We start from the raw sequence: 23138 nt of genomic DNA on the forward strand, positions 1-23138 counted from the left end.
GAGGCAAGAGGATCACTGAGCCCAAGAGTTTGAGGTTGCTGTGAGCTATAATGCCATAGTACTCTGCTGAGGGTGACAAAGTGAGACAGAGCTTCAAGCTGTCACCCTGGGTAGAGTGCTATGGCATCATAGCTCACAGCAACCTCCAACTCCTGGGCTCAAGTGATTCTCTTGCCTCAGCCTCCCAAGTAACTGGGACTACAGGCGCCCACCACAACGCCCGGCTATTTTTTGGTTGCAGCCGTCATTGTTGTTTGGCGGGCCCCAGGCTGGATTCGAACCCACCAGCTCAGGTGTATGTGGCTGGCGCCTTAGCCACTTGAGCCACAGGTGCCAAACCTGTCTCAAAAATTTTTTTAAAAATTTTTTATTATCATGACTGTTGATGGAAAAATAAAATCATATTTCATACATACTTCAATAAATATGTATATTTCTGTATTTAAAAGAATTGCATAGTGACCTGTTGGGAAAGATCGGTCTCTTTTTTATCATAAATCTTTATTTTAATTATACTCACTTTGCTTATAGTTGGATATTATTATTGGTGAGCATTAGTTCTGTGATCTGATGACAAGGCTGGACTGGCCTGGCCCATGAGGGTGGAGGGGTGTGTGTGTGTGTGTTTAAAGAGACAGCATCTTGCTCTTTCACCCAGGCTGGATGGAGTACAGTGGCACAATCATAGCTCACTGCAACTTCAAACTCCTGAGCTTAAGCCATCCTCCCACCTTAGCCTCCCGAGTAGCTGGGACTACAGATGCTCACCACCATTCCCAGCTAATTTTTCTCTTGTTTATAGAGCCAGAATCTTGCTGTGTTTCCTAGGCTAATTTCAAACTCCTGTCCCCAAGTGATCCTACTGCTTCAGCCTCCCAAAGTGCTGGAATTTACAGGCCACTATGTCCCAGCCTCCTTTTTTTCTTTCATGAAATGTTCTCCATTAATTAAAAAACATCAATTCCTGCTGGGCATAGACCCTGTCTCTCCAAAAATATTTACAAATTAAACAGGTGTGTAGCCACATCCCTGTAGTCCTAGCTATACAGGAAGCTGAGGCAGGAGAATTACTTGAGCCCAGGAGTTTTAAGTTGCAGTAAACTATGACTGTTCCCACTGTACTTGAGCCTGGGCAATGAAGTGAGTCAAAAAAAAATTAATATCTGATTTATCAAGTGCCAGTAATATTATTTGCAGTTTGCTTGTCTTTCTTCTTTATCTTCTTTATCCTTGTTAAATGTTAACCAATGATCAAGCACCTACTGTGTTCACAGATGGGGCTAGGATTTGCAGAATAGGAAAACATGGGTGACAGGTTCCCTGGTCTCTAGGAGTTTGATAGTTTTTCAAGAACTTTCTATAATGTGTCTATAGCCTGTAAAGTAATTATGGTAACTTGACCTAAAGGAATAAGACTTAGTTGTTGGGAGACCCACCTTACCACCTTTCTTTATTCAACATTATAATCTTTACTTAAGGAATGTATATCTAAACAACCCCTAATTGGGTGATTTTTCCTGTATCCCAGAGGTGTGCCAGACTGAAAACTGTGACTCCTTCTGCATGGAAAGGTCTCCTTTCCTCCTTCTAACAATTTACTTGCTCGAGGATGACAGACTTTTTCCTGTGTAGTTTTAAAGTTGACTCTTAAAGTTTGTAGTGATCAAAGCCAGATATGAAATATGATGTTTCTTTGAATCACATTGTCATAGAAGAGATGAGCCAACTGTTTCTCAAAGGAACTTAAGTATTTCTTAGAATTTAGGTTTGAAAGAAATTTCTAGCTTAGATCCTCATGTATAGGTTACGCAGAGATGTGTAGTATTTCTAAAAATAAGCATGTTTTTGATAGTTGTGAGGAGGTGGAGATTACCTTTCTTTCTATTCCACATACTTCATCATGATAAAAGATGCTATTTTATTGACACAAGAGAAAAACACAATTAAATTCAAGGAAGGGATGGGGTAAGGGATGGAAAGAGCTTGGTCAGCTCCCATCTAACAGGTACAGTATAGAGGTAAATGCCACACCTCCTGAGTGAAGGACTTAACTAAAACTTGGACTCTATGTAACAAATGCAAAAGTGTAGCCCAATAGTATGAACTCTAATGTTAATCCGAAAAAAGAAGATGCTATTTTATTATGTTCAGCTGGAGTATATTATTACTTTCTCTGAGATTAAGTTTTTTCTCTTGAAAAAGATAAGTTTTTCTCTAGAAAATAAAAAACTAAAACTATTCAGGCAGCTTTTTAAAACTGCATGTGTACGTATCAGTACAACAGGCCTAAGTTCCTTATGTTGACCACCTCCGTATGTTGAACAGTTTGTTACAGTCACTTGAGTGGTAACTTACAGAGTTGTGTTTTAAAAATTGTCAGTAATGAGTTAGGAAAGAAATCTCTTGCCATTCTGAGTTCTGGCAGCAGACCTTTAATATAGGGCTTCTCAAACTACACGTGTTGTAGGACCAGTTTGTTTTGTAAAATAAAACAATACCTCACAGATTAATTCTTTTGTAAAATACCAAAAAACCAAGAATACAAGAAAAAAAGTGATTTTACACTTGGATTTTAAATAATGAAACATTGCTATGAAAGTTTCTAAAACCATCTGTTTCTGTTGTTTTGTCGTGGTTGGTCAGAGTTCAGGACCTGCACTGCAGTAGCCCACACTGCTCATGGTACCATGCTAATACTGGCTGTAGTTCATTCTTATTTGTATATTATAATATATATGTAATATATATAATATATATCATAATATATTACATAAATATATAAATATAATTATAAGTATATAAATATAACATATAATATTACATTATATAATATATAATTATTATAATATATAAATGTAAATAAGTAGTATAAAATAATATAAATGATTTATAAATAATATTTAAAAAGTACACAGTTCAAAACTGTTAACTAACTGGAGTGCAATTATATGAAGAGAGAGAATGGATGAATGGAAGGGTACATGGATAGGTGGAAAAATCTATGCGTAGATGAATGGGTGGAAGGATAGAGGGATAGATGGATGGGTGGATGGAGGGTTAGGTGGGTAGGTGAAAGGATAGATGGATGGACTAGTGGAAAAATGGAAGGATGGAAGGATCGATGGGTGGGGTGGTGGGTAGAGGAGTGGAATATGGATGAGTGGGTGGAAGGGTAGAAGGATAAATGTATAGATAGGTGGTTTGATGGATTGACTATAAGATAATGTGGTCATCTTTCTATACGGAATGCTAATTGTTTATTTGCTTGCCAGACTGACCAGGATTGATAAGGCTCTCATTTTCTCATTTTTTAAACTAGAGTTGCTTCCCTGTGCTATGCCTTTTTCCCTCATTAGAGCCTGCCTTGTTTGCAGGTTGTGTCTGTAAGCAGTGCAGTGAGGGGAGGATGTATTCCAATGCAGTCATTTTACCTAACTTGGAAACGACCAGAATCATGCGGGTGCCTCACACCTTCTCCATGGTGGACTGCACTGCTGCCTGCTGTGACCTGTCCAGCTGTGACCTGGCCTGGTGGTTTGAGGGCCGCTGCTACCTGGTGAGCTGCCCACACAAAGAGAACTGTGAGCCCAAGAAGATGGGCCCCATCAGGTCTTATCTCACATTTGTGCTCAGGCCTATCCAGAGGCCTGCCCAGCTGCTGGACTATGGGGAGATGATGCTGAACAGAGGATCACCCTCAGGGGCCTGGGGGGACTCACCGGAGGATATCAGAAAGGATTTGCCTTTTCTAGGCAAAGACTGGGGCCTGGAAGAGATGTCTGAGTACTCTGATGACTACAAGGAGCCAGAGCAGGACCTTTTCCATCCCAGGAGCAAGCAGGAGCCGAGAGGGAGTGCTGAATACACCAACTGGGGCCTGCTGCCTGGCAATGAGGGAAGCTTCAACTCCTCCATTGGAGACAGCCCTGCAACACCAACGGAGAAGCAACAGGACCCCGAGCTCCATTACCTGGATCTGGAGCGCCGTAAACAGAATGAGTCAACTTGGACCCCCTCCCTAAAACATTCACCTGAGAGAAGCTTGTTGCTTTCCTTGGTGACTACTCCATCTTCAAGAGAAGTATTAGAGAAAGAAGAGGCTTTCCATGTCCAGGAACTATCCAGCAACGGCTCTGGAAAAGAGGTGAGTGTGTTCAGGATATGCATGGGGGTCAGAGGGGCTGAGTTGATGTAGGCAGCACTCATTCAAGCTGTAAGAGTGTAGGTAGGTTCCTGTGTCAGGTGGCAGCAAGAAAGATGACTGTCTCTCAGAGATTTCCAGAAAACAAAACATCTTACTCCTGTCCTGTGCCTTCACAACCAGGCTGTTAGAAAGAACAAACAGGGCCAGGGCACAGTGACACATGTGTATAATCCTAGTGTTCTAGAAGGCTGAGGCAGGATAATTGCTTGAACCCAGTAGGTTGAGGTTGCAGTGAGCAGTGATCATACTACTGTACTTTAGTCTGGGTAACAGAACAAGACTCTGTCTCAAAGAAAAAAAAAATAGAACAGATTTCTGCATTCACAAGTTAGCCAACTCATGATGATTTAGCACTTTTCCCTAGAGATGGCTTTACCAATATTTAAGGTGAATGGAGATTTTATGAAGCCCCTGAAGCCAGCACATGTATCCAGTCTTTGGAAATCTACCAGAGTAGGTTTCTTAAAGGCCCAACAGGTGCTAAGGGTGCTAGAAGCGTAACTCTGACCTGATGAATCAGTTATACCTTATACAGGAGAGATACCCTAAGGAGAGCACATAAGCTTTACAAAACATTCCATAAAAAAACTCAGGTGAAAAAAGAATGGCAATCATTGGGTGAATGAGATACCAAAAGCAGGGAGAAGTGTTAATGGTAGAAGATCAGGGAAGTAGAGAATGAGAAAACTGTGTCTTGAGAACGAGGGTAGTTGGAGAGCTCAGAGGCTACTTGTTTGGGAATGATCAGGACTTGGCAGGAATGTGCTGAGTGTGTTGATCAGAAGAAGCTGAATATAGTTGGAAGTGAAGTCACAGAGGACATGGGAATCCTTTAAGAATTTTTTACAAGGCAAGTGCATTACTTGAGCGTAGGAGTTCTAGATCAGCCTGAGCAAGAGTGAGACCTTGTCTCTACTGAAAATAGAAAAAAATAGTCAGGCATTGTGGTGGGCGCTATAGTCCCAGCTACTTGGGAGACTAAGGCAAGAGGATTGTTTGAGCCCAAGACTTTGAGGTTACTGTGAGCTGACACCATGGCACTCTACATAGGGCGACAGAGTGAGAGTCTATATATATATATAAAAAGAATCTTTTTTTCTTTTTTTTATTGTTAAATCATAGCTGTGTACATTATTGCAATCGCCTGTACCCATTCTAAGATGCACCATAGATGTGGCCCCACCCAATACCCTCCCTCCACCAAAACTTCCCCCCTCCCTTCCCCTTTCTTGGCCCTTTCCCCATAGTCTTGTGCTATAGTTGGGTTATAGTCTTCATGTGAGAGCTATAATTTAGCTTCATAGTAGGGCTGAGTATATTGGATACTTTTTCTTCCATTCCTGAGATACTTTGCTAAGAAGAATATGTTCCAGCTCCATCCATGTAAACATGAAAGAGGTAAAGTCTCCATCTTTCTTTAAGGCTGCATAGTATTCCATGGTATACATATACCACAATTTGCTAGTCCATTCGTGGGTCGATGGGCAATTGGGCTTCTTCCATGACTTAGCAATTATGAATTGGGCTGCAATAAACATTCTGGCACAGATGTCTTTGTTATCTTGTGACTTTTGGTCTTCTGGGTATAAACCTAGTAAAGGAATTATAGGATCGAATGGCAGGTCTATTTTTAGGTCTCTAAGTATTCTCCAAACATCCTTCCAGAAGGAACATATTAGTGGGCATTCCCACCAGCAGTATACAAGTGTGCCCTTTCCTCCACATCTACGCCAACATTTCTGGTTTTGGGATTTTGTTATGTGGGCTACTCTTACTGGGGTTAGGTGATGTCTCAGAGTAGTTTTGATTTGTATTTCTCTGATGATTAAGGATGATGAGCTTTTTTTCATGTGTTTGTAGATCTTGCGTCAGTCTTCTTTCGAGAAGTTTCTCTTCAAGTCCCTTGCCCACCCTGAGATGGGGTCACGTGTTCTTTTCTTGTTAATACGTTTGAGTTCTCTGTGGATTCTGGTTATTAGACCTTTATCAGAGGTATAACCTGCAAATATTTTCTCCCATTCTGAGGGCTGTCTGCTTGCTTTACTTACTATGTTCTTGGCTGTCTGGAAACTTTTGAGTTTGATCAGGTCCCAGTAGTGTATTTTTGATACTGCTTCAATTGCCTGGGGAGTCCTCCTCATAAAATATTCACCCAGGCTGATTCCTTCAAGAGTTTTCCCTGCACTTTCTTCAAGTATTTTTATAGTTTCATGTCTTAAGTTTAAATCTTTTATCCAGTGAGAGTCTATCTTAGTTAATGGTCAAAGGTGTGGGTCCAGTTTCAATCTTCTACAGGTTGCCAGCCAGTTCACCTAGCACCATTTGTTAAATAGGGAATCTTTTCCCCACTGAATGTTTTTAATTGGCTTGTCAAAGATCAAATAACGGTAAGTAGCTGGATTCATCTCTTCGTTCTCTATTCTGTTCCAGACATCTGCTTCTCTGCTTTTGTGCCAGTACCATGCTGTTTTCATCACTATGGATTAATAGTACAGTCTCAGGTCTGGTAGCGTGATTCCTCCTGCTTTGTTTTTATTGCTCAGTAATGTTTTGGCTAGTCAAGGTTTTTTCTGATTCCATATAAAACGAAGTATTATTTTTTCAAGATCTTTAAACTATGACAATGGAGCTTTAATAGGAATTGCATTAAAATTATATATTGCTTTGGGCAGTATGGACATTTTAACAATGTTGATTCTTCCCAGCCATGAAATGGTATGTTTTTCCATCTGTTAACATCTTCGGCTATTTCTTTTCTTATAGTTTCATAGTTCTCTTTGTAGAGATCTTTCACATCCTTTGTTAGGTATACTCCCAAATATTTCATCTTCTTTGGCACTACTGTGAATGGAATAGAGTCCTTGACTGTTTGTTCGGCTTGGTTATTGTTAGTATATATAAAGGCTACAGATTTATGGGTGTTTATTTTGTAGCCTGAGACATTGCTGTATTCCTTGATCACTTCTAAAAGTTTTGGAGTAGAATCCCTAGTGTTTTCCAGATATACGATCATATCATCTGCGAAGAGTGAAAGTTTGATCTCTTCTGACCCTGTGTGGATACCCTTGATCGCCTTTTCTTCCCTAATTGCAATGGCTAAAACATCCATTACAATGATAAAGAGCAATGGAGACAATGGACAACCTTGCCTGGTTCCTGATCTAAGTGGAAATGATTTCAATTTAACTCCATTCAATACGATATTGGCTGTGGGTTTGCTGTAAATGGCCTCTATTAGTTTAAGAAATGTCCCTTCTATACCAATTTTCTTAAGTGCTCTGATCATGAAGGGATGCTGGATATCATCAAAAGCTTTTTCTGCATCAATTGAAAGAATCATATGGTCTTTATTTTTAAGTTTGTTTATGTGTTGAATTACATTTATAGATTTACATATATTGAAGCAGCCTTGAGACCCTGGGATAAATCCGACTTGGTCGTGGTGTATAATTTTTTTGATGTGTTGTTGGATTCTGTTTGTTAGGATCTTATTGAGTATTTTAGCATCTATATTCATTAGTGATATTGGTCTATAATTTTCTTTTCTTGTTGGGTCTTTCCCTGGTTTGGGGATCAAGATGATGTTTGCTTCGTAGAATGTGCTGAGTAATATTCCTTCTTTTCTATATTGTGGAAGAGGTTTAGTAGTATAGGTACTAGTTCTTCTTTAAATGTTTGGTAGAATTCTGATGTAAAGGCATCTGGTCCTGGGCTTTTCTGTTTAGGGAGATTTTGTATAGTTGATGCTATTTCAGAACTTGATATAGGCCTGTTCAACATTTCCACTTCGTTCTGGCTAAGTCTTGGTAGGTGATGTGCTTCCAGGTATTGGTGGACTTCTTTCAGATTTTCATATTTGTGAGAGTAGAGTTTCTTGTAGTATTCATTAAGGATTTTTTGAATTTCTGAGGGGTCTGTTGTTATTTCATCATTACCGTTTCTGATTGATGAAATGAGAGATTTTACTCTTTTTTTCCTGGTTAGGTTGGCCAATGGTTTATCTATTTTATTGATCTTTTAAAAAAACCAATTTTGGATTTATTGATCTGTTGTATAATTCTTTTGTTTTCAATTTCATTTAATTCTGCTCTGATTTTGGTTATTTCTTTTCTTCTGCTGGGTATGGGGTTGGAGTGTTCTTCCTTCTCCATTTGTTTGAGATGTCCCATTAAGTTATTAACTTACTCTCTTTCCATTTTCTTAAGGAAGGCTTGCAGTGCTATAAATTTCTCTCTTAGGACTGCCTTTGCAGTATCCCAGAGGTTCTGGTAATTGGTGTCTTGATTGTTGTTTTGTTCCAAAAACTTCATGATTCCTTCTTAATCTCATTTATAACCCATCTATCCTTCAGCATAAGGTTGTTTAGCTTCCATGTTTTTGTATGGGTATGCAGGTTCCTGTTGCTATTTAGTTCAACTTTTATTCCATGATGGTCTGAGAAGATGCAAGGAATAATTTCTATTTTTTTAAATTTGCCGAGGTTAGATTTGTGGCCTAGGATGTGGTCAATTTTGGAGTATGTTCCGTGGGTTGATGAGAAGAATGTGTATTCAGTTTTGTTAGGATGAAATGTTCTGTAGATGTCTGTTAAGTCCAGGTGTTGAATGGTTGAGCAAAATTTCTTTGCTTAGCTTCTTTTTGGAGGCTCTATCCAGGACTGCTAAAGGGGTGTTAAAATCTCCAACTACTATGGAAGTGGAGGAAATCAAATTGCTCGTGTCTGTTAGAGTTTCTCTTATAAATTGAGGTGCGTTGTGGTTGGGTGCATAAATATTAATAATTGAGATCTCATCAAATTGAGTATTACCTTTAACAAATATGAAGTGTCCATCCTTATCCTTAATTATTTTGGTTGGTTTAAAGCCTATTGCGTCTGCGAACAGGATTGCAATGCCTGTTTTTTTCTGCTTTCCATTTGCCTGGAATATAGATGACCATCCCTTCACCTTGAGTCCATATCTGTCTTTTAATGTAAGATGCGATTCTTGGATGCAGCAGATATCTGGCTTGAGTTTTTGTATCCAGTCTGCCAACTTATGCCTCTTTAGAGGACAATTTAAACCATTCACATTAATTGAGAGTATTGATAAGCCTTTTGAGAGACCAGTGGACATTTTTAATCCTTTTGCGACTGTGGAAGTTGGAATTTGATCAAAAATTTTTTGGGTGGGTTTACTTTTGTGGTGGAGCATTATGCTGGTCTTTATGGACGATAGGTCTAAGAATGTCCTGGAGAGCTGGTTTAGTTGTGGCATATTTCTTCAGCATGTGAATGTTGTTGAAGTGTTTAATTTCTCCGTCATAAATGAAGCTCAGTTTAGCTGGGTACAGGATCCTGGGTTGGAAGTTATTTTGTTTTAGGAGATTATAAGTCGATGACCATCCTCTTCCAGCTTGAGAGGTTTCAGCAGAGAGATCTGCAGTTATTCTGATATTCTTCCCCTTGTAGGTAATGGTTTTCTTTTGTCTGGCTGCTTTCAGAATTTTCTCCTTCATATTAACTGTAGTGAAATTGATTATGATGTGTCTGGGTGATGTCTTATTTGGGTTGAGTCGTGCTGGAGTTCTGAATTTCAGCATCTCTTGGCATGTCTGGAAAGTTCTCCTTCATGATCTCATGGAGAAGAGACTCTGTGCCTTTTGAAGCCACTTTATCACTTTCTGGGATCCCTATAAGACAAATATTGGTTTTCTTGAAATTATCGGAGAGCTCTCTGAGAGAGTGGTCTGTTTTTGCTCTCCATTTCTCTTCTTCTTTGAGGGTTTGGGAGCGTTCGAAAGCTTTGTCTCCAATGTCAGAAATCCTTTCTTCTGCTTGCTCCATTCTGTTACTGAGGGATTCTACTGTGTTTCTCAGATCTTTGAGGGAGACAACTTCTTGTCTCAATGTGTCAAAATCTTCGGTCATTTGGTCTTTGAATCCGTTGAATTCTTGAGATAACGTTTGGAATTCTAATTCGATTCTTATTTGCTATCCAGATCCTGAATTCAGTTTCTGACATCTCAGCTATTTGTTTGTGCATGGGGTCTTGTGCTGTTTCTGTCCCATTGATCCTTGGGGGAGTTGATCTACTCTGATTATGCATATTGCCGGAGTTTTTCTGTTGATTTCGCCTCATGATTGTTTTTCACCGTTGCCTCTGGCTGTCCTCAGAGTTGGGGAGGTGTCTCTCCAAGATTAGCCCCCACCGGGATCACTCTGTTGTTGCTGGATCTTTGTAGGGAGTGACCCTGTGTAGTTCCTCTGGGGCTGCTCTAGCTAGGGAGTTCTGGTTGTGGAAGCAGCTCTGGTTTGTGACACACTTGGATCCAGCAACAGGGCTGGGGGTGGTGCGCAGGGTTCTGGGAATGCCAGGCGCCCAGTGACTTTGGCACAGAAAGCACAAGGCTCCAGCCGTGTCTGGTCAGGAGAAGAGCTCTGCGCAGAGGCGGGGGGGCTCCAAAGGGCACACAGCTACCACAGTCCCTCTCCAGATGAACGGGCTAGTGTGGAAGCTGGGAGGACACAGGAGGGAGGATGCAGGGTTGCGTGGCTCTAGCTGTTCCTGGTCAGGGAATGTGGATGCCCGGTGGGTGCGGGTCACCGGTCGGGGGTCACTGCACAGCTCTTATGGAGGTCTGGGCGGCGCCAAGCCCAGTAGTTTGAGGTCGCTGTGAGCTGTGATGTCACGCCACTCTACCCAGGGCAACAGCCCAAGGCTCCAGTGTGCCAAAACCGGCTCACTCTGCCCCTAAGGATTAAGGCTGTAAGGCAGCTCAGTCCCCGCCTTTAGGCTGCTCAGTCAGTAGGTTACTTTGACTCGCCAAATCCTTGCTCTGAGACCCTGAGGGCGGAGCTTGCGGGGGTAGTTCTTTGACAATAGCTTCCTGTGCCCAGCGCAGTGGCTCAGTCTGGGGCCCCAGACAATGCCCAAAGTTGTCCACACTCCTGCTCAAGCTCTCCCCAAGGCAGTTCAACTGAGTGCCAAGTCCAAGAACAGTGAAACAGTTCACAGGTAAGGCCTTTCCGGTTTGCAGTCTGACTGCTGCTTGTACTCACCGTTGCCGGTGTGATTAGGTCGATCGAACACATGCAACCACTTGCCAGTTTTCCACTGTTTTTGTCCTCCTCTTGGGGTCCAGAAGTCCCTTGCTGGCTCCCTGTATCCTCAAAGGGATGATTATAGGCAGATCCCACCGGCCAGAGATGCCTGGAGTCTTGTCTGCCCAGACTCGCTGTTCCCAGTTGCAGGGAAGCTGTTACTCAGCCACCATCTTTAATCTCTCTTCCTCAACGTGGTTTTGATTTGCATTTCTCTGATGATTAGAGACGATGAGCATTTTTTCATGTGTTTGTAGGGCATGTGCCTGTCTTCTACAGAGAAGTTAGGATTTTATACACTGGCATACCTCAAAGATATTTGGATTCTGTTCCAGACACGTCGGCTGGCGTGCTGGAGGGGGCAGGGCGCGTGTCAGCAGGCGCGGAGCCCCGGACTCAGACCCCGGCTGGAGACTCTACTCCGAATAGATTGAGCCTCGGCGGCTCTACTGACAAGATAAAGAATCTTTTAAAGGAAAATAGTATTCAAGTTTTCTGTGCTTAGGTTAGAATAAATGAACACTGGACTGAATTGACTATAACTATAATTCTCAAACATGAAAAATTGCTTAAAAAAGGGTCTAGAAGTTAGTTTTATTTCTAATTTTTTCAATTAAGTTTTAAATTTTAGTTTATGTTTATAGGGTACATTGACGCAGGCATAGAATGTGCAATAGTCAAATCAGGGTAATTGGGCTATCCATTATCTCAAGCATTTATCATTTCTTTGTGTTAGGAACATTGCAATTCTACATGTTTAGTTGTCTTAAAGTATACCCTAACTTATTCTTGCCTGTAGTTACTTTGTTATGGTATCAAATATTATTTATTCTATCTCACCATATTTTTGCCCCCATTAACTGGTCCCATTATCCTTCCCCCACTTCTCTTCCCACACCCTAGTAACTGTCATTTTACTCTCTGTGCCCATGAGATCAATGGTTGTAATGTGTGGCTCCCAAATACAAGTGAGAATGTGTAAAGTTTGTCTTTCTGTGCTTGTTTTATTTCAATTAATGTAATCTTATCCAGTTCTGTCCACATTGTTAAAAATGACATTATTTTATTCTTTATAATAGCTGAATAATATCCCATTGTGTATAGGTACCACCTTTTCTTCATCCATTCATCCACTGATACACACTTAGGTTAATTCCAAAACTTGGTTATTATGACACAGGAGTAATAAACACAGGAGTGCAGATATCTTTTTCATATACCGATTTCCTTTCTTTTGGATATATCCGTAACAGTGGGATTGCTGGGTCATATGGTAGTTTTATTTTTAGGTTTTTGAAAAACCTTCATACTGTTAAAGTGGTTGCACTAATTACATTCCTGTCTACAGTGTATGAGAGCTTCCTTTTCTCCAAATCCTTGCCAGCATTTGTTATTGCCTGTCTTTTTTATATAAGCTATTTTAATTGGGATGAGATAATACCTCACTATAGTTTTGATTTGCATTTCTCTGATGACTAATGATGTTGAGCATTTTTTATATAACTCTTCACCTTCTGTTTCTCTTCTTTTGAGAAATGTCTGTTCATATCTTTTGCCTGTTTTTTAATTTGATTATTTGTTTTTCTCCTTTTGAGTTGTTTGAGGTCCTTATATTTATATTCTAGTTATTAAACCCTTATTAGACAGGCAATTTGCAAATAGTTTCTCTCATTCTATGGGTTGTACCTTCGCTTTGTTGATTGTTTCACTTTGCTGTGCGGAGAGCTTTTTAAGTTAATGTAATCTCATTTGTCTTATTTTACTTTGGTTGCTTGTGCTTTTGATGTATTTACTACGCCAGAAATCATTGCCCAGACCATTGTCCTTAATGTTTCCCCATTGTTTTCTTTTACTAGTTTCTTAATTACAGCTCTTAGATTTAAGTCTTTAATCTATTTTGATTTGATTTTTATATATGGTGAGAGATAAGGGCTATTTTCTTTTTCTTTTTTTTTTTTTTTTTTGTAGAGACAGAGTCTCACTTTTTGGCCCTCCGTAGAGTGCCGTGACGTCACACAGCTCACAGCAACCTCCAACTCCTAGGCTTAAGCGATTCTCTTGCCTCAGCCTCCTGAGTAGCTGGGACTACAGGCGCCTGCCACAATGCCCAGCTATTTTTTGGTTGCAGTTCAGCCGGGGCTGGGTTTGAACCCGACACCCTCGGTATATGGGGCTGGCGCCTTACCGACTGAGCCATAGGCGCCGCCCAAGGGCCTATTTTCAATCTTCTGCATATGGATATTAGAAGTCATTTTTAAATGTTGAGATTATCAGAAGGTTTTATTTTCTGCTTTCTTATATTTTTATTTGCTTTCAAGTTTCTGTTTTTTTATGGTTAGAATTGGATTCAAATGAAAAGACTTTCAATAAAAATTATCTGAAAGTATTAAAGATTAACCAGGTTCTTTACTCATATTAATAAATGCTAACATCTTTGCTCTCTTTCATGTTAATAAGTTATTTACTTTCTAGCATCAACAACAGAAGGATCTCACGTTAAGTTTTGTTAAAAATCTTTTGATTTATTAGTTCTTTGAGGTTAGTTATGTTAAAAGATAATTATCAACATAAGTAAAATGATGAATCGTATAGGTATAAAATGAACATGTGTTAGAGATATTATTTTTACTCGTTAATCATCGAGGTGACTAAATACAAGTTATCATTGTTTCCCAAGACAATCTGAAGAACAGACACTGTTGTATATGAAGAATTTTGAAATGAATGTGCCAATAAAGGCAAAACTATTTTTCCTGGGAGAATAAGAGGGATTGATATGCCATTGAACCTCTACCAGATAGGGCAGAATCTACATGTCTATAGACAAGAATTATTTTATATTTTTATCAGTTACCTACAACTTACAGAGTTGGAGACAGCTCAAATACAAGAAAGACTAGAATCAGGTAACCTATAGATGTGTTGTGTTGTTTTCCACTGAAATACAAAATTCCCACTATAGTCAGATTAAACTTGTAGATAGGCCAGTGAGGTGCCTCACCTATACTTCCAAATACTTTAAGAGGCCAAGGTGGGAGTTCTGAGGAGTTTGAGACCAGCCTGAGCAACATAGGGAAATCCCATCTCTACAAAAAATTAAAAGATTGGCAAGGCATGGTGGCATCTGCCTGTAGTCCCAGATGTTTAGTAGGCTGAGGCAGGAGGATCACTTGAACCCAGGAATTCGAGGTTGCAGTAAGCTATGATTGTGCCACTGTACTTCAGCCTGGGCAGCAGAGCAAGACCTTGTCCCTTTAAAATTGTTGTAGATAATGCTTAAGTAGATGTTCATAAACATTAGCTACATAGCATAATAAGAAATACCACGTGTTCTGATGAATTAGTGACAGAAACTAAGATCTTTCCTCTCACCAAAAGATTGTTTAAAATAGTTCAGTTATATTTGATAAAGGTACCTAGAAAATTCAATGGGGAAATAATAGTCTTTTCCACAAGTGGTACTGGGACAACTGGATATTCATATGCAAAAGAATGAATTTAGATCTCTACCTCATACATTGTAAAACATTAACTCAGAAGGGACCAAAGACTTCAATGTAAGACTTAAAACTATAAAAGAGTTGGAAGAAAACACAGCAGTAAGTCTTTGTAACCTTGAGTGAGGCAGTAAATTCTCAGATAGGCCATCAAAAGCATAGCCAAAAAGAAAAAACAATAAATTTGGCTTCATCAAATTAAAAACTTTTGTGTTTTACAGGACAACATAAATAAAGTGAAGACAACCCATAGAATAGGATAAATATTTGTAAACCATATACCATAAATATTATATATGGAATATGCAAATAATTCATAACTCAATAATAAAAAGACAGTTTTAAAATGGGCAAAGGATCTGAATACACATTTCTTACATACAAAGATGATAAAAGAATGGCCAAAAAACACATGGAAAGGTGCTCAATACCATTGATCTTTAGGGAACTACAAATCAAAGCCACAATGAAATACCACTTCACAACCTATTAGGATGGCTAGGATAAAAAAATAAAAACAGATAATAAGTGTTAGTAAGGATGTAGAGAAATTGGAACTCTCATACAGCTGCTGGTGGGAATATAAAATGGTGCAGCCACTTTGGAAAACAGTCTTGCAGTTTCTCAAAGGTTAAATACAGAGTTACCTTATGACCCACCAATTCCAGTTTCAGGTATTTACTCAGGAGAAATGAAAACAGATTTCCATATAAAGACTTGTACATCAATGTTCATAACAACATTATTCATAAAATAGTACCATTGAATAGGACATCTAGAAAAACAAATGAAGATCAAACTTGTAAGGCCAGGTGTGGTGGCTTACGCCTGTAATCTTAGCACTCTGGGAGGCTGAGGTGGGTTGATTGCTTGAGCTCAGGAGGCTGAGGTGGGTAGATTGCTTGAGCTCAGGAGTTCGAGACCAGCCTGAGCAAGAGCAAGATGCCATCTCTACTAAAAAAATATTAGAAAAACTAGCTGGGAGTGGTGGCACATGCCTAGAATCCCAGCTACTTGGGAGGCTGAAGCAAGAGGATTCCTCAAGCCCAAGAGTTTGAAGTTGATGTGAGTTATTAAAATTTTTTATAATTTAAAGTCTTATATTGAAGTTTTTGGTTCCTTCTGAGTTATGCCACCACAGCACTCTACGCAGGGTGACAGAGTGAGATTCTGCCTCAAAAAACAAAACAACAACAAAAAAACAATTTGTAGAGGATAAAGGACATCTTTTTGCAACAATGTTTTCAAGTGGTGGACAGAGTCATCTAAAACAAGTTGTTTCAAAATAAATAAGAAAATAGAAACAAGAGTTGAGGGGCAGAAATGGGAGGCTTAGATGCTTAGCTGTTTTGATAGAGGACCTAGTTTTTTTTGGAGGGGTATGTTGAAGAAAACCATTTATCCTGATGATATACCAAGGAGTTCTATGGTGGAGGTAATGGATAGACTGCTATACAGTGAAGGTAAGAATTAGCATGTGATTCCACTCTGAAGAGGCAGCTTGGTGGGAAAGTGAGTATGTTTTAGAGAAGAGCAGGGCTGGAGTTTTCTCCCAGCTCAGTCATTTCCTGTTGCCTTTGTGACCTTGCTCCAACATGCTTTAATTTCTTTGACTATTGGTTACCTTCATTCTGTTTTTCAACTTGGCCATAAAGAATGAAGGACTTGATAAAAAAAAAAAAAAATCCTGTTTATCCTATGAAATTTGCAGAGGCCCTAGTATAATATTTAACAGCCCATGTTTGCAGTGATTTTGAATTTCATACTATCCTTAGCAAGCACAGATCCATTAGTACTCACTTTATAGACCCACATGCCTGAAAGTTGAATGCAATTGAGTATCTTAACATGATGGTAGATCCATTACCTCATTTTTAAAATGTTGGTCAATTGGTTTCTCTTACTTTTATCAATAGATCTTTTTTTTTTTTTGTGGCTTTTGGCCGGGGCTGGGTTTGAACCCGCCACCTCCGGCATATGGGACCGGCGCCCTACTCCTTGAGCCACAGGTGCCGCCCTTATCAATAGATCTTAAATGTGTTACTTTATCTTTTTTTTGGTCTTGGTTCTGGAAATTTAGTTATAGAATGTTTCACTGGTTGCCTAGTAAATATGTGGTGCTAACTTTTCTCAACTATAGAAAAGAGTAGCTATATTTTCTTTTATCTTTTTCTTTTGAGACAGAGTCTTACTATGTCACCCTGGGTAGAGTCCCATGGCGTCACAGCTCACAGCAACCTCAAACACTTGGGCTTAAGCGATTCTTTTGCCTCAGCTTCCCAAGTACCTGGGACTACAGGTGCCCACCACAACACCCGGCTATTTTTTGTTGCAGTTGTTGTTGTTTAGCTGACCTGGGCCAGGCTCAAACCCGCCAGTCTTGGTGTATGTGGCTGGTGCTGTAACCACTGTGCACGGGCGCCAAGCCAAGAGTAGCTGTATTTTCAATAAACATCAATGGCCCACTCTCAGGTTTATATTTGAATTATAGACTTTTTTTCTTTCGCTGTGGTTTTCTCACTGTACAAGCTTCCTGTGAGTCTCCTATATTCTTAGACTAAAATCTTACTTACATTGGCCTCATATTGTTATGGCTATTGTGAGTTTCAGAAGAGAATTTTATTATCATGTTTTGTGATACATAATTTAAAACCTTTTACTTAGCTAATTCCATAATTTCAAGTTATGATTTATATACAATGGATAGTATGAATAAAGATTATTTACTTAAGAAGCCTTTTTACTGTCAAATTATTTGATTTTCTTCAATTATTGTCTTAGTTAGCTTGGGCTACTATAATGAAATACCACGAAGTAGGTGGCTTAGACAGAATTTATTGCTCATAGGTCTAGAGATTAGAAATCTGAGATCAGGGTGCCAGGAGGGTGGGTTCTTAGTGAGGGCTCCCAACTTGGTTTACAAATAGTCATCTTCTTGCTGTGTCCTTACATGGAGAAAAGAGAACCAGCTAGCTCTCTGTCCTTTCTTGTAATGGCACTAATCCCATTTAAGAGGGTTCTCCCCTGTAATCTAATTGCTTCCAAAGGCTTTACCTTCAGATACTACCACATTGTGGGTTAAGATTTAAACATAGGAATTTGGGAGCAGGGAACAAACATTCAGTCCATTGCACTGATTAGTTCAATGGCTAGTATAATTATTATTTTGCTCTTTATCTTGAACGTGTGTATGTGTTCATTTATGGTAATTGTCCAATCCACAGCTGCCTTACTTTTTTTTTTTTTTTTTTTTTTTTGAGACAGAGTCTCACTATATTGCCCCTGGTAGAGCGCTATGGTGTCACAGTTCACAACAAGCTCAAACTCTAGGGCTTAAGCGATTCTCTTGCCTCAGCCTCCCAAGAAGCTGGGACTACAGGTGCCTGCCACAGTGCCTGGCCATTTTTTTGTTTGGCTGGGCTGGGCTGGGTTCCAATCTGCCAGTCTGGGTGTATGTGGCCAGCGCCCTACCCACTGACCTACAGGCGTTGCCCTACATTTTTAATACATAGCAGAGAGGCTATTTGAAAGAAAGAGATGGTTTGCTAGAGTTCTGGAATTTTGCAATATTATTCATAGTTTTTCAAACATTATTGAATCTGATTTATGAAATATTGTATTACTTGAAGAGTTCAACTTTTTTTTTTCTTAACAATTTATTCTTGTAATTGATCTCATAGGTTCTAATGCCTTCCCATAAACCTCCTCCAGCCAGCCTGGAGTTCAGCCCAGCTACCATGGAGGAAAGTCCAGTGCTCACAGTCAGCCCCGGGGGCACAGAGCACAGTGTCCCAACACTTCCCACCAGCACTGTCCCCTCTGGGTCCACCCCATCTGAGCAACTCATATCTCCTACTCCTGCACACAGGACAGGTAACTTTTAAAAAATACAATTGGGAGAAATGTTCTGAAGATAGGCTGTAGATATGGTAGGGATAGTTTTTCAAGTTTACTCATTCCCTCTAGGCATGTTTTTGAGCATCTACAATGTGCCAGAAGCAGTGCTGCTTACTGGAAGTAAAATGATGATTAAGACATTGTCTTTTTCCTGAGGGACTCAGTAGTCTAGGAGAGGAGACTGACAGTTAAAGAGATGGTTCTAATGCAACATATAAGTGCTGTGAGAGGCTGCTCTGGGAGCAGAGAGGCACCTTGACTCACTAGGAGAGGCTGGGAAGCCTTTCCAGAGGAGGTGATGCTAGGAGACAGTGAGCTGGCAGAAATGAGGTGAAGGGAGCAACATGTGTAATAACAACAGCAATAATTGTATTTACTGAGTGTTTCTGGAGTGCCAGCATCATGCTGAGTGTTTCCCATATGTCATCTCATTCATTGCCTGAACAAGAGAAGAGACATATAAGAGCCCATGTGAAATTTTGGACAAACTGTAAGGAGTTTGTTATGGCTGGAACTAGAGTGGTAAACAGGCAAGAACTTGAAAGATCATGCATTGGTGCTAAGAAATCTGTGCTTTAGTGGGTGGGCATAGAGAATCCCTGAATGATGTTAAGCAGAAAAGCATAATGATCAGATTTGTTTTAAGACAATAGTTTGGAGTTGCCTGGAAGCCAGAAGATCCATTAAAAGGCTAGAGGGAGTGATTATAGGGATGGAGAGAAGGAATTAGATTCAAGAATTAGAATCATTAGGGTTTGGTGAGTGATTGAGTGTCAGGATGTAGGGAAAGGGCTCTGAGATATATGAATAAATGGAACTGATATTAGATGAGTAGTTGGGCTGAAGATAAAGGATTAATCTATTATTGAGTCATCGATATAGAGGTGATAATTGAAGACATGGGGGCAATATGAGATCATCTAGAGAGAGGGGTGGAATTTGGGGGATATCATTGCCTAGGGAGTTGGAAGAGCAGAGTGAGCCTACAGAGCTGATGGGGTGGTTGTGCTGGAGAGGTGGGACATAAGGAGGAAAGCATGGGTGAGGGAAGAAAAGGAGAAGAGAATTCTGGAGAGGAGAAAAAAACAATTTTTCTTCTACCCTTCTAAATTAGGCTGGGGCCCTGTAAGAAAAGACAGATTAACAAGAGAAAAAACAAACAGAAGTTTATTAATATGTATGTCTCATATATAGAGGGTACAAAAAATGTTTACACATTTTAAGAAAGGAAAGAAATGCAGGAGAGTATTAAATTTATAATACTCAAGTCATATTTGACCTCTGCAATTACAAGAGGTGCTTAACGTGACATATATTCATCTTTGGTTATTGGTATATATTGAGTATTAAATTTTAGTACAGTTTTTTCCTTTTTTAAAATGTGTATGACTTTTTTGGGTTCTCTGTATACATGGGAGAGATCCGGGGAGATGAGTAAATCTCAAAGAGGTGGCCTAGAACTCCTGGCTTATACAGCATTTTAAACTAAAGAAGCGGGTGGGGAAGGGAAGTGGTGGAAGGTGCCCAGAAAATGCAGGGTGAGCAGGAGAAGGGCTTGTTATGCAGATCTGAGTCCCTGCGTTCTCCATTGATCTGAGTCTCTTGGGGTTTAGTCATCCTTTTCTTCCCAGTACTGAAAGGGGATACATTATAAATGAGAAATGGCATTTCCTTTATAGATGTAAATTCCTCTCACTAAAGGGTAACTTTTACTCTGTTTTCAGAGATTCTCCTTGTCTGCTCTTTCGGAAAGCATCAGCTCAGAATAATCTTTATACTAAAGAGGCATATTTACAGTGGTGTATTCTAGTCACCTGTGGTCATCTTTTGGGTTGGCATATGTATTCTGGTCTAAAAAGGAAAAATGATCAAAGCACCATGTGTTGCAGAGGCCACAATGAGGATTGAAAGTTTCCCTTAGATTTTTTTCTAATAAAAAAGTTACTATAACGTGCAAGACCTAAGGGTCACATTTCCTGAGTTTTTTTGTGTATTTTGTAGATTGTCCTCTCTCACTTTTTTATTTACTATGCTCCTGAGCTTCCATGGAGAGAAGGATAATGGTGGAAGAGAAGCGGTATAGTCCATGGAAAAAGAAACTGGCCTGGGAAGGAGGATCTTTGGGTTCTAACAGAACCTACTCTGTAGGGTTATTATGAGGATTAAATGAGTCAGTCATTGTAAAGCCCTTGGAACAGCGCCTGGCACAGTTTACACTGGTGTGTAAGTGCTTATTGAAATAAATACTTTTAAGTTAATTGAACATTAGTGGACTTATTGCTAATTACCCGTGTAGCCTTGTATAACTTGCTTTGCCTTTCTAGGGTTTAGTGTCCCCTTGTATACAATGATAGGTTTGGACAAACATCTCTTCTAGGTCTGTAATTCCTGACTTTCAGGGCAGAGAGTTAGTCGAAGTGGCAGGAGAGAGGAGCTGGGGAAGCCACTGAGAGTCTCTGCAGATGGTGTAGGGAGCACCTGAGGGACTAAGAGGAGATCAGAGTAAAGGAGCAGCCTGTTCCCTCTGACACCTCCAAGTATTCAACCCCTCTGGAGAGCACTCAGCTTTTTAAATCTTTGCTTTTCTCTATTTGATATTTAACATATCACAATGTATTTTACAAAGTAAAACTAACGTCCAGGCCAGTCAAGCTGATAGAACTCAAAGAACTGTAGTATGACTACATTGGTGTAATCCTGGTTATAGAGAAAGTAAATGAGTTTTGTTCTGGATGGTTATTTCTCAGATAAGTGCTTTTGATAACAGTTAATGGCCCTTCTGCTTCAGTTAAAATAGCCTTTTATATTGAGGTTGACTGGATTTTTTTCTTGGAAAGTTTCCAAGTGCAAAGCTATTAGCAGTAGTGCATGAGGTTGCTATCAGAACTGAGTCTCGTGTAACTAATAATACAGAAATACTTATGATTATACTCAATCTTTTTATAACTAAAAATAGCTCACACTAGGGAGTCAAGAAAAGCTGGCAGCAAGAGAGAAAATAGACCTAATCCCCAGTGTCTCACACAACACTTGTCACCAACACATTGCTCTGTCAATTTGAACCATTATTTTCTTCACAGTACCAACTCATATCGATGGTTCAAAACCCAGCAGCGTAGCCTAGGGCACAGTTCAGGTACTAGCCAGAGGAAAAAATTGTCTTAGGTAAAATCATGTGAAGAACTAGTACAAAGACAGATGCTATTTTATTTTATAGATATAGACAGATCTATTATATGGCAGTAATAGAATGTCATTATATTATGTAATGGCATGTACTGTTTCTAATTAACTTGTAGTGAAAGAACTCATGGTGTCTGCTGGAGATAGCCTAATAATAACTTTACCTATCGACGAAGTTGAATTGAAGGCCTCCGTTGTGCCAGCGCCACCTGCAGGTGAGAGTTTGGCATTCCTCTGTGACCACCAAGGGTGGTAATGGCCTTTTACCATGGAATCATTTTCACAATATTGCAGGACGTCACAAATAAGGGTAGATGACAAGGCTTTGATTATTCTAAGCATCAAAATTTATTAAAATAATTTAAAATGGAGTAAGAATATAGGAAATTGGTACAGAACATGTCCTTTACTTAGGATGGAAAGTCATAGATTTCTGATGATGTAAAGCAGAGTGGTATATGAGAGCAGATCACAAGATCTTGACCTGTGATAACCCACACAGCCTAGGAAGATGCCACTGTGAAGCAGAGGGAGGTGGCATCCACTCAAAGATTTGTTTGCAGATACTGCAGAGTTGAGTTGACAACATGACTGTGAGGTTCTCAGGATACGTCACACCAGCTGCTCAAAAATTTTGCTCAAAATGCTCTTTCTTTTACTTGTCCATGCTCTCCTATTCAGTGAACATTTGGCTGATTTTCATGGCCTGTCACATGTACCTCATGCTTAAGGTGTTTGGTTTATTTTATTTCCCCATCACATATGGGTCAAAATTTTATAAATAGAATTGATAATATTTGGTGTTTGCATTTTAATCTTTTGAGATGAGATGCATCATACTTTAACTACTAATATCTGAAAGTGGGAGACAGCTTCATCTTAGTGTAGAGATGTTTATTTCTTTTTTGTGTCCCTAAATAAACCCCTACGGCAGACCAAATGAATGGAAATCTCCTTGCCTTTTGTTAAAAGAACTAAAATACAGTGGATTATAATGTGTTAAAACTTATATGGGTAGTCAGATATAGCACCCTGGAAAGAAGTCATCAAATATTAACAGTAAGGGGCAGCGCCTGTGGCTCAAAGGAGTAGGGCACCAGCCCCATATGCAGGAGGTGGCAGGTTCAAACCCAGCCCTGGCCAAAAACTGAAAAAAAAAAAAAATAATTATTAACAGTAAGATTAAAGAGGTTTTTAAAAAAACTTTATTCATTTTTAAAATTTTCTATAAGTTATATTTTTTATAATAAAAAATTATATATTAAAAACATATGGA

The 23138-nt window shown here is 39.5% G+C and overlaps 1 protein-coding gene across 4 annotated transcripts in view; it reads left to right on the forward strand.

The window, feature by feature from the left end:
- Window positions 1-23138, forward strand: part of KIAA0319 (KIAA0319 ortholog) — a 109659-nt gene that overhangs the window by 44543 nt on the left and 41978 nt on the right. For all 4 annotated transcript variants that reach the window (XM_053602050.1, XM_053602048.1, XM_053602051.1 and 1 more), the window contains 3 exons: window positions 3375-4144; window positions 18463-18655; window positions 21979-22077. In XM_053602050.1, the coding sequence (XP_053458025.1) occupies window positions 3375-4144; window positions 18463-18655; window positions 21979-22077 (1062 nt within the window). The remainder of the gene's footprint in view (window positions 1-3374; window positions 4145-18462; window positions 18656-21978; window positions 22078-23138) is intronic.

Source organism: Nycticebus coucang, chromosome 9 (assembly GCF_027406575.1).
Source record: "Nycticebus coucang isolate mNycCou1 chromosome 9, mNycCou1.pri, whole genome shotgun sequence".
In the NCBI taxonomy this organism is placed as follows: Eukaryota; Metazoa; Chordata; class Mammalia; order Primates; family Lorisidae; genus Nycticebus; species Nycticebus coucang.